Genomic DNA, 12,154 nt, shown 5'->3' on the forward strand with positions numbered 1-12,154 from the left:
CCCACCTCCCAATGCACATCATATCCTGAGGAGGGGGGGGGGTAATGAGTTCAGGGGGAAAAGATAAATTATGATTTAGAAAAAAAACGACACAATAAAATAATCATTTACTAAATTGAGCCGGGCGTGTGAAAAGCATCAAAAATATCGGATAGGGAATAAATTGGAAGATTAAAAAAGTAAAACCATGATTTACAAAATCGTTTTATGAAAAAGGGATAAGAATTTTATGATTCTAGGGAAAACGAAAAATATATATATGTGATATGAGATCTGCTTCTAAATATACCCCCACTAACCAACTCATTTTAAGTATGCATTTACCCCCCCCCCCCACACACACACACAAATATTTTTGACACGTAATAAGGATGAGACATATTGCACACATGCTAAGGACACAAAGAGTGTTGGGATGGGGGGTGTCATGGAGAGGGGGAGGTGTCAATAATTTGGTAGAAACTGGCATGAGGGGGGTAGCATCACAGAGGAACTAACATGGTATTGAACAGTTGGTATCTTAAAGAGGACGACAATGTTGTAAATACCATTCTACATCACAACATAAATCGAACATAGACCTGTCAAAATATACGTGAAATAGAATTATAAAATGAGCAGAATATTAACTCAACGGGAAGCATAATTTCATGTGACCCATAATTCAAATACGGCAATGACCTATGTACAGTGAACACACGGTTTTAAGGGTATCGTTGTAAATCGGAAGGAAGGTAAATTGAAATTACACTTACAGTCCCTTTTAAACTTTTCAGTTGTACTTTGTTAAAAAATGCCAAATATCATATTGAATTTCAAAATATAACAATATCGGATATAATATTGAGGTCATGGGTGGGGAAGGACGATAGCAAAAGATATCAAAATGTATTCCTTAATCGGTGTGTACTTTTTAGAACTTCTTTACCCCAGACCCCCCCCCCCCCTTTCTCTCTGTTTTCATTATAACTATATAATTTAGTTATTACGAGCAAATCAGGTCAATTTCCGTTACAACTTAACTTGTATAAGGTTTTATCTAAAATACAGAGATGTCAATTTGTAGGTAGACAGCTCAGAATCAAACGTCTGAACCATAAAGAAAATTTTTGGGAGGGAATGGGGCAACGTTAGCCCCACTGAAGGTTTTAGTCTGGTCTGTGTGAAAAACTAGTGTTTTTTGTTGCACACAATAACTTGTTGATAAGTTTATTTTTAACATACCAATTTCCACAAATTATGCCAATAAAGGTAAATAAAGAAATCAGATTTGAAAAGTACAATAAGAACGTCTGGTGTTGGGATAGGTATATATAATGGTTCCCATGAAAGGCAGGAGAACAGGTATATGGGAACTAGGACACAGCCCTCGGGGCACAAGTGGTTTCTTTCACGAGGGGGGGAGNGAAATAGGAAGAAAAGGAGAAAGGGGAGAAATTAATCGACAACATATCGGAAACCAACTTTTTTTAAACAATAAACCTTCAAAACAATTCTCAAGTTCTTATTAGGTATAACATATTTTGTATACGTATACATAATATTGTAATGATTTAAGAATTTATTGTGTTCTAACTAGAGCGTATTCTACGTATCATATTCAGGCGTTTACAGGCCTTTGCTAGGCAGTTACAAGCATCTGCTTTCATAGTGCTTACCGACATGGGGGTAGGTACCAAGGGGGAGGGGTACTTGATTGCGTGGGAGTATGGAGGGTTGAGTAGGGATTGAGGGATTAGACCTACTTTGATTTATATAATTGGACATAATGTGGAATTTTAGGAGGGGCCATAGAGAGGGATTAGAGAACTATATAGGGGGGGATAGGTTGGAAGGGGAGAAGATAGAAGGGAGTGGGAGGGAGTCTAGAGGATTATACGGAAGCAGGAGGTTGGGCCTGAATTTTTGAAAACATTTCTAACATTATGAATCACTAGAATTGACATCCCGGTGACTAATGAGACCTCCCCCCCTTTTCCATCACCCCCTTCCCTATCTCTCTATCCTTCACCCCACCCCCACCATTTTAACTAGAATTAATATCTTAACATGTAATAGAACACCCTTGGAGATAAAATTAGATAACATCATATTTACAAAAATAAATAATAAAACATTTCTTCATCTTTCTCTGAACTTTTTTAACGGGTATATTGTTTTGCCCTAACAATAACTTTTATAAATCAGTTTTCAAAATATTTAGTTATTTTTTGCTTGAAAAAAAACGTTTTTCTTGAAAAAAACCGTNTTTTGAAAATATATTTTTTACTGTTATTAAATTGGTGTCTTTTATGACGTTCAGTCTCTTGTTGGGGGATAAAATTGGGATAAACTGTTGAAAACTGAACAGAGTTTCAAGTGCTTCTCTTTTTTGTGGCATATCTGATTCACAACGATACCCTTGAATTTGTCCGATGAAGATTACAGGACATGTCCATCATCATCTCATTTTTGAAATGTCTTTATATTTTTGGTTTCTGTAAATAATAATTTGCGCATTTCTGATTCAGGAATAATTGCAGGAATTGTCAGAATTAAATACTTTAGACTACAAAAATGATTTATTAGTGAAAGGATTCAAAGATAATGTTGTAAATCGGGTATGGCCATTTTCAAATGGAGAGACAACATTGACATAAAATGAAAAACTTCATAAAATAGGAAAAATTTTAAAATGTTCATGAAACCGGAAGGAAGGGGGTGGGAGGGCCTAGGGATGGGAGGGAATCTAGGTCTGGGATGAAAAATTGATATCTAATGGTTGTATTAAAAAATGATGACTGATTAATGGTTTTTCTTCTTACAGATAAATATATAATATATATATAATGAAATAAAACATAATTATAAAATTAGAGCAAGGAGAAAGAAAAGAACAAAAAATTAAACGTTTTCAAATTGATTTCCCATAAATCAATACAAGTGTACGCTATATCGATAACATTTCAAAACTATATTTTCATCAGAAGAACATAATATTTTAATTTTATGATTTTTAGACTTTAACTTAAAAAATTAATATTGAACAAATATGACGATCTTTGTGTTAAACAATTGTTTGTCCGTCTATCTATGAAACCCGAATTGTGATTTAACAAAGAAAACTAGCCCCCACCCCCCNGATCCTAGAAGAAAACTAAGAGACTTAAACTCCTTAAACCGTTGGAAAAATTAGAAAATGAGTGTAGTCGACATTGACAGAGAAAATTAACCTGGAAAACCAAACGTTTATATTCTGATACGCAAAGATGTTGCAGGAAGCTTCGAAATTTGCACAATCATTTTAAAGTTTGACTTGTAAAGACACCACACTGAGGCATTAGCCCTTTCTACAAAATAAAAACGCATTTGTTTAACATCAAATTTGATCTTACAACCGTGGATCGTCATAAAAATAAGCTTTCAGTGCATACTGCTGTGATCTACAGTACTCTGACCAAGGAGTATAGAATAGAAGGGAGATACAACTGACTCTGACCGATTTATTAGAATTGCAATGAATGTACTAGAACAAACTTAAACAGAATTTTGCTTTATTCCTTGATTTACTTCTTATACTATTCTGTACACAAACAAACATTAAACATAGGTGAAATATGTTGCTTATGAATCTTAATTATCAGTATATTTTCCTTAACCCACAAATCTTTTTAAAATCTTGATACATTTTCGAATTTTTAAAAAAGGAATTTATCAAATTCCATCGAATGATAATTTCACGAAAGCGAGACTTAAGGCTAACTCCTTCATTACTTTTAATTTTTTAATTACATAACCAATCAACCCCTAGCCCCATAATTGTAAACAACTACATAGGACCACACATGGCTCCTGGCCTAATGAAAGTTAGACAAAATTCTGAAATTCGATAGCTAAGAAAGTAATTAAATTAATTACTAAAAATTCGGGGCTTTCTAAAAAGTCAGTTAGTCAGCAGCGCTCGGCCCGGAATATGTCCCAATCTTTACCTAACCCCTTAAATAATTTTAAAAAATTGTTGAAAAATAAGTGGAAGGACCCAACAATGATGTGAATTGGAAAGTTTAAGTTTGTGGCAAGTAATCAATGAAAGTAGTATACATACTAATGTAACTGCCAAATGACATCTTAAAGTATTTTTTTACATAAAAATATAGCTAACATTCCTGTAAAGAGGATCGAGTCTTACATTTGACGAAGTTCTTTGTCTCGTGGTGACCTAATTCGTATTACTATGGCGAGAACTTAACTCTTAGGCATTAATCGTGTACACGAGGTAATCCCTGAGACATTAAATTCGCTAGGTTTATAGTTAAACCAGTTTTCTTTGAGATCTTCTACCTTGATATAATACAGAGCAAAGTAATGCTAGTTGAAGTATTTCTACTGTTGTGAAAAACTGAGCCATCTTGGTTTGAAATATTAAAGTTTTGCTAGAAGACTTTTTGCGTCCAGCCAATCCTCCGAAGCACAGAGAGCAGCCTCGAAAATCCTCTTTAATATTAAATCTTCGACACCTTCACTCTAACCCCAACATGGCTTTGTATTCTATGTAAATCACGTCACTAAACGTAGGTAAATGTGTCACAAAATGCGGGAAAATTTCACTCGAAAATCCACGAGATTGGAAACCAGAAAATTTCACTATTGTGTCGCACTGGTGGTAGTCTCCAGTGGAGCGGTGGAACGTCAAGTGAGTAACTGTACCGCCTTGCCGGTTACAGATTCTAGAGTCTAGAGGCGTGTAGCAGACTCCCCGGCCGCTCAATTATATTCGCAGTAAAACCAACACAAGGGTTTGACAAGGAAAATAAAGAAACAGATCAGACTTCTGTATATGTTGTATATAACTATAAGTTTTCCCAAACGATATATATTTTCTTAATTATTCGAAGTTTTAAGGGCTCGTTACTTTCAGGGCATGTTTAAAGTCACAATCTACTATTTGTAGATTTAAATTGCTTCTACGCTCAATCAGAAAATAATATATTGAAAATTTAGATAATTACAAAGTTGACTTTTTAATTGAACGTGAAGAAAATTGTGCGTTCTGAAGACTGTTGTTCCCCCACCCCTCTCCCCCCGGTTCACTCGAAGCTGGTTTTGTTGGTCCCCGGACCGTACCGCAACCACCAACCGGCTCGAGGGGACCCCGCCCGGAAGATCCACCAGCCGGTGCGGGGCTTCCGGTGAATCCCGTGAGATGGTTCCCTGGTTCCTCCTATAATCAAGATTTCCGGTTCCGGAGATAAATGCATACTTCGACTGCTTCTTAAGGATTCATAACTTTGATTTAACGATGTGGCCCGCCAATTATTTGAATGGAACTATTATATGTTTGATAATCCCGATCGTTTAATTAATCTGGAGATTAATAACAAGAGGAGAACAAGCATTATTTAATCTGGAGATTAAGAAAAAGAGGAGATCAAGCATTTATAATAGCTCGATAGCCACCATTCTAAAGTTTTCAGCTCAGTTGAGTTATAATCACCCAGATGCTGGAAACTTTTGAATGGTGGATATCGGGATAATGCTTGATCCCCTCTTTTTCTTAATTTCAAGATTAAATATATGCTTTTTCTCCTTTTATTATTAATCTCAAGATTAATTAACCAATCGGGATTAAGGATATCACAATCTTCACCTGTTTAACCCAGGGATGGATATCTGAAGCCCTCTAGTGGATTTTTTAAAACCGGCCAGGATTGATATCTGAATCCCTCCATGCAATGCTATAATATAAACCCCCTATATGGATACTGAAATTCTCAAGTGGNCCCTCCAGTGGAATGTAAACGCCCCCTGTGTAAAGTTTCAGGATGTAAATAGCGATTTGTCAAACCCCTCCAGCGAAAATGAAATCCCTCCGGTGGTCTCCATCGGAGTAAAAATCTTACTCCGGACTTCTGTGACTACGCGATTATGATGATAATTGTCCACTTTTATTTTCTTTGTTAAAATGCTTTCATTACGTAGGGGCTAGGGCAATTACAAATTATATAGGTCAGCAAATAATTGCATTTATTAAAACATAGATTTTAACGATTCTTTGTAGACACACAATTATGTACTTCATATTTGTCAGGGTTAATAACAAATTACAATATAAAACTTACCGTGAGTCATCAAAATTGATCGGTATACAACTTTTCCAGCTTCCATTAGTCATTTCAACAAAGCAAAAATAAAGTAGCAAACATGAAATAAAAGTAAATATTTAATTTCTGATGAATTTGTTGAATATGGATGAATAGGGATGAATATGGGGGTATATAGACGAATACGATGAATATGATGAATATGGATGAATATGGATGAATATGGGTGTATGTAGATGAATACGATGAATATGATGAATATGGATGAATCATGGATGAATATGGGTGTATAAAGATGAATATGATGAAAATGATGAATATGATGAAAATGATATATATGATGAATATGATGAATATGATGAATAGGATGAATATGAAGAATATGATGAATATGAAGAATATGATGAAAATGATGACTATGATTAATATGATGAATAGGATAAAAATGATGAATATGATGAATATGATGAATATGATGAATATGGAAAAATATGATGAATATTATTAATATGATAAATATGATGAATGAAATTAATATGATGAATATGATGAATATGATTAATATGATTAATTTGATGAATAGAATGTGTAGACTGTAGATATACAGGAAACGTGTATTTGATATTTTTACATATTTAAAAAGTTTAAACATCCTAAATTGTATTAAACAGTAGTAAAACTTATATTTCCCTTCTTCGGTTTCTAAGTTTATATATACAGGGTGAACCAGAATATCTGGGTTTTTATTTTAACTTCCGTGTTTATTAACAGCTGGTATGTTGGGTTTATAAGTTTATATATACAGGGTGAACCAGAATATCTGGGTTTTTATTTTAACTTCAGAGTTTATTAACAGCTGGGATGTTGGGTTTCTAAGTTTATATATACAGGGTGAACCAGAATATCTGGGTTTTTATTTTAACTTCAGAGTTTATTAACAAGGGCTGAGTCTCCCAAAAGAGTTATCAATCTTACATGTTACAGGGTAAAACATAACTTTAGTTTTTTCTGTTCCAGTTTTATGATTGCATAATCTCAATTTATCCTATTTTTACAGGGTGACGCAAAATAAAATTGCTTCTTTTAAAATGGACCAAGAAAACACTTCTTTGTTTTTTTTAAAGGATGACCCATTAACTAATTCGATAAGTTTCCCCTCTTTATTATTTTATGCCTAGGTGCATTGTGCATGATTTGCATGGTTTGCAAGGTTTTAAAGCATGATACAGAATGCAAACATAAACTTTAATTGTTGAAATCTAATCTTTGTTTTAACTGATATGAAGAATTAAACCCCCTGGTTTGTTGGCGAGTAAAGATGGGGGTAAATTCAAACCAAACATTTTTGAAGAGAAAATTTAAAGATTAATTCTATATAATAAAGCTTTTCGCTCTTTAATAATAATAATCTTAATAATTTTTGGAAATCATTTTTCTTACTCAATGAAAGTTTCGAAATTTTTTCTCATTTAAATGAGGAAACATAGACAAAAAAAAAAACAAATTTTTTTTTCAAACTTCGAAATTTTTTATTAAGTGCTTGTGTTTTTTTTAATTCCAACTGGCAACGCCGGGCTCTTCAGCTAGTCATATATAAACCTGATCTAAAATAAATGTTTTCAGGGTTTTTATATTATACTCTGATCTCTCTCTAAAGTTAAGAAGCTGATTTTATATTATACTCAGATCTCTCTCTAAGGTTAGGAAGCTGATTTTATATTATACTCAGATCTCTCTCTAAGGTTAGGAAGCTGATTTTATATTATATTCTGATCTCTCTCTAAGGTTAGGAGGCTGATTTTATATTATATTCTGATCTCTCTCTAAGGTTAGGAAGCTGATTTACTAGCCCATCAAAATTCCCAAAAACTTAGGTTTACAATTTTGCTACAATTTTGGGACACTATTGATAAAATTTCGCTATAATTTGAGAGAATTTTTTTTTAATTTTGGGACACCCCCTGACCTAGGGGTAGATTCTATAAATAGGGACACCCCTCGCGGGACTATGGGTAAATTTTGCAAGTATTTGCACTAAATGAGTTTCATATAGCAAAGGCGGGTGTGCAAAAGAGCAAATTTATGAACGGGGGGGTAGGGGAGGTTTATGATGGCCGAGGGGGTGGGGGTCGGGTTGCAAAACGGCAGATGCAAAAGACCGCGCAGAAAGGATTGTTTTGTATTAGAGGAAGGGAATAAAGGGGAGGGGGTAAAATGAGTAAAACTTTTAAAAGAACGTTTTAAAAGGGATACTTGTCTATTTTAATGTCTCGAATAAAATTGTTCAAATTGTCCTACAACTGCCTAATTTTTTTTTAAAGTTCAAAGAACCGAAAAAGAGCTGCAACATTTAAGAATTAAGAGCCAAAATTTCCCATGTTAAATCTAAAAAGAAAATTTCAAATCATGTTTTAAACATAAAAAGATTGAATGAACAAGTAACAAAGTTGAATAAAAAATACAATTAGAGAAATATTGAATTTTCGTTACTTTCTCTTTAATAAAGCATACTAACCATATAATATACGTATTTGATATATTGTGCTCTAACTTAATCTTAAAGTTTGCAACCGCAGCCCTGCATGCGAATAGTCCTGACCTATATTTTGCACGGAGTTGAGGCAGAAAAACTAACCATAGCTTGTAAATACGCGGAGTCTCGTACATCCATAAAATTCTTTTATTGTAACATGTTGGATTTAAAACTTTCTCCGGCCGACGGTTGTATTTTCTCAATTTCTCAATAAACGTCAAAAAATTGTTCCAAAAAATGTCTAGAACATTAAAAAGACATAAAACTTGTTTTAAAAGGATTCGATGAGTAATTGTACATTTAAGTTAAGATAAGTTCAATTCTGGTCAGAAAAGGTGACGCACAAAAGTAGATAAAAATGAGGATTGAGGAAGCACAATAGTTGAAAACCCAAATTTAAGCACAATAGTAGAAGTACAAGTGAAGTATAGTTGACATAGAACAAATTCAATCCCACTGAAAGAAAGCACAAGCGTGTGGAAGCACAAAGGTTGTAGCACAAATTATACAGAAGAACAAAAATGGAAACACAAAAGTAATAATTTTGAATAGCAAGGATACAATCCCACCTTTCTCCACTAGAAATCCTCCTTCAATCCCACCTTTACCTACTAGAATTCCCCCTTCAATCCCACCTTTCCCTACTAGATATCCTCCTTTAATCCCACCTTTCCCTTCTAGAAATTACCCGCTCCAATCCCACCCTTCTCTACTAGAAAACCTCCTCTAATTCATCCAAACTTTCCCTACTAGAAATCCCCTTTCAATCCCACCTTTCCATACTAGAAATCACCCACTCAAATTCCACCTTCTTTAAATATAAATCCCGCTTCATTCCCACCTTTCCTTTCTAGAAATCCCTCTTCAATCCCACCCTTCCCTACTAGAAATCCTCCTCTAATCCATCCAACCTTTCACTACTAGAAATTCCCTCCGATCCCACTTTTCCCTACTTATAGAAATCCTCCTCCAATCCCACCTTTCACTACTAGAAATCCCCTTCAATCCCACCTTTCCCTACTAGAAATCCCCCTTCAATCCCACCTTTCCCTACAAGAAATTTCCCTCCAATCCAACCTTTCCCTACTAGAAATTCCCCACCAATCCCACCTTTCCCTACTAGAAATCCTCCTTCAATCCCACCTTTCCCTGCTAGTAATTCCCCTCCAATCCAACCTTTTTCTGATTTAAATCCCCCTGCAATCCAACCTTACCCAACAAACTACAGTTCAATTAAATCCCACCTTACCCCACTGTCCAATCCCAACTTACTTTCCGGAAACCCCCCCCCCCAATCAAAAATAAATCAACTTCAGAAAAAAAAATCAGAAAGGTTTTCTTCCTGGCTATAACTTTAATAATAACCAGAAACCTCTGGAATGGGAAGTCGACTTTTAAAGTGAGTGTTCGCGAAAAATGAAAAGGGGGTATGGGCTTATGGCAAAAATTCAGACAGAATTGCAATATACGACTCGAGTTATGGCGTTAAAAAGTATAAGTAACATTAGACACAACAACTAGCAGTCTAAATAGACATTACAAGTAAAACTATTTGCTTTGTAACAGCATCAAATGCTTCAATGTCGTCTTCCTATTATACAGTTTTCTGGCTATCACTGCACATAATTTTTTACATATTTGTATTTCCTATTATACCTAAACTTCATCTACATTTAATCATACTTTCTATTATTTATTTCATAAATTCATTGGCACATAGGTTTTACTAGAAGGAGATTTTATTTATTTACGCCAAATGTCCAGGATTGCCTTATATTTTCTGTATTTGTACTGTACACTGCACAGCTTGCTTTAGCTGATTAAAAATAGGCCCGGTAGGGTCTTTCAAGACTGAATTTCCTTGATTGTAAATAAATAAATAAATAAAAGATCAACCATCATTCCGTGGAAATCAACGCCGAGACCCCATCAAAAATAACCACCAAAGAATGGAAATTAATGTATCCGATTACATATGTATCTCTGTATATGTTTGTAAACACATCTACAAGAGATGTAATATATAAGCTATTTCATACATACATATACACCACACGATAGATAAATAGATAGATAACTAGTGATTTTGGATACAGAATATATAGATAGAAAGATACACATATATTTAAACATGAATTTCCCATGTATGAAATGCATATTTTCCAGAGATGTCCTCTTCTAATCCCCCCCCCCCACCGCCTTAATCCCCCCTTGAACTTTAATCCCCCTTTTCATGGTGCAGAGCTTAGAACAAACTGAATACATGTTTACAAGTAACTTGCATTCTCTTCCTAGATTCTACTGTATTCAGAATACAGACAGTTGTATTGTGCAGCAACATTCTTTCTAGGTAATGTTATGCAGCCGACATCTACCTAGGGCTGGGCGTCAGTAGCATTCTTTCTAGGTAATGTTATGCTGCTGACATCTAACCTAGGGCTGGGCGTCAGTAACATTCTTTCTAGGTAATATTATGCAGCTGACATCTAACCTAGGGCTGGGCGTCAGTAACATTCTTTCTAGGTAATATTATGCAGCTGACATCTAACCTAGGGCTGGGCGTCAGTAGCATTCTTTCTAGGTAATGTTATGCTGCTGACATCTAACCTAGGGCTGGGCGTCAGTAACTGGGATCAATAGTTCTTTCACGGAAATGGAATACCCTATGCATAAGGTAATTAGTTGAATTAAACGTTCTGGCATCGTCAAAGTTTAAACTCAACCATCGTTAACGATCAATTACTGTTAACAATTAAACACTGGTAACAATCCAGCTGAAGGACCATACTATACTAACATAGAGCTAAGTTTAGCTGACATAGTTTCCTGCTAGCATGCTGACATGCTGACATATATACTAGATAGAGCTTTTGATGAAATTATTTCATGCTTTGATGCCTATAGATATCTAGATGCCATTGTATTATGCGGACATAATTATATCTAGCTGACATCATGCTGACATGCTGACATATATACTAGATAGAGCTTTTGATGAAATTATTTCATGCTTTGATTTGATGCCTATAGATATCTAGATGGCATTGTATTATGCGGACATAATTATATATCTAGCTGACATCGGACATGGTACCATTCTAACATACATCGATGTCTAGCTGACATGATATTATGCTGACAAGCTTAAACCTCCAGCTGACATTGTATTATTCTAAAATAATTATATATAAAACTGACATGGTATCATGCTGACAAGCTAAAACCTCTAGCTGACACTGTATTATTCTGAAATGATTATATATATATAGATGACATGGTATCATGCTTACAAACATTGATATCTAGATAACAGTTTATTATGCTTACATTAACATGCCTACAAGCATAAGATCGAGTCAAATAGAAATACAAATCATCAAAAGAATTTTTCAGAGCATAATGTTTGGTCTTATTCTCATAGCTTATATAAATAGATTTCTGACTAAAATTATAAATTAAAATATCATTTTCTGACATTATATACCAAATGACTATGAGGCATAGTTGTACATTTAATGATGTAATGCGTATTTTGCGTATC

The 12,154-nt window shown here is 34.5% G+C and overlaps 1 protein-coding gene across 4 annotated transcripts in view; it reads right to left on the reverse strand.

Moving 5' to 3' along the window:
* Positions 1-4,699, reverse strand: part of LOC111711012 (fasciclin-3) — a 45,794-nt gene extending 41,095 nt beyond the window's left edge. For 2 of the 4 annotated variants that reach the window (XM_023485231.1, XM_023485230.1), the window contains exon 1: positions 4,321-4,698. In XM_023485231.1, coding sequence (XP_023340999.1) covers positions 4,321-4,387 — 67 coding nt within the window. In that variant the 5' untranslated portion in view covers positions 4,388-4,698. Of the gene's footprint in view, positions 1-4,320 lie in introns of all 4 variants that reach the window. The other 2 variants (XM_023485232.1, XM_023485233.1) reach the window with 2 other exon arrangements.
* Between the last annotated feature and the right edge of the window lie 7,455 nt (positions 4,700-12,154).

Source organism: Eurytemora carolleeae, unplaced genomic scaffold (assembly GCF_000591075.1).
Source record: "Eurytemora carolleeae unplaced genomic scaffold, Eaff_2.0 scaffold945, whole genome shotgun sequence".
NCBI classification, from domain to species: domain Eukaryota; kingdom Metazoa; phylum Arthropoda; class Copepoda; order Calanoida; family Temoridae; genus Eurytemora; species Eurytemora carolleeae.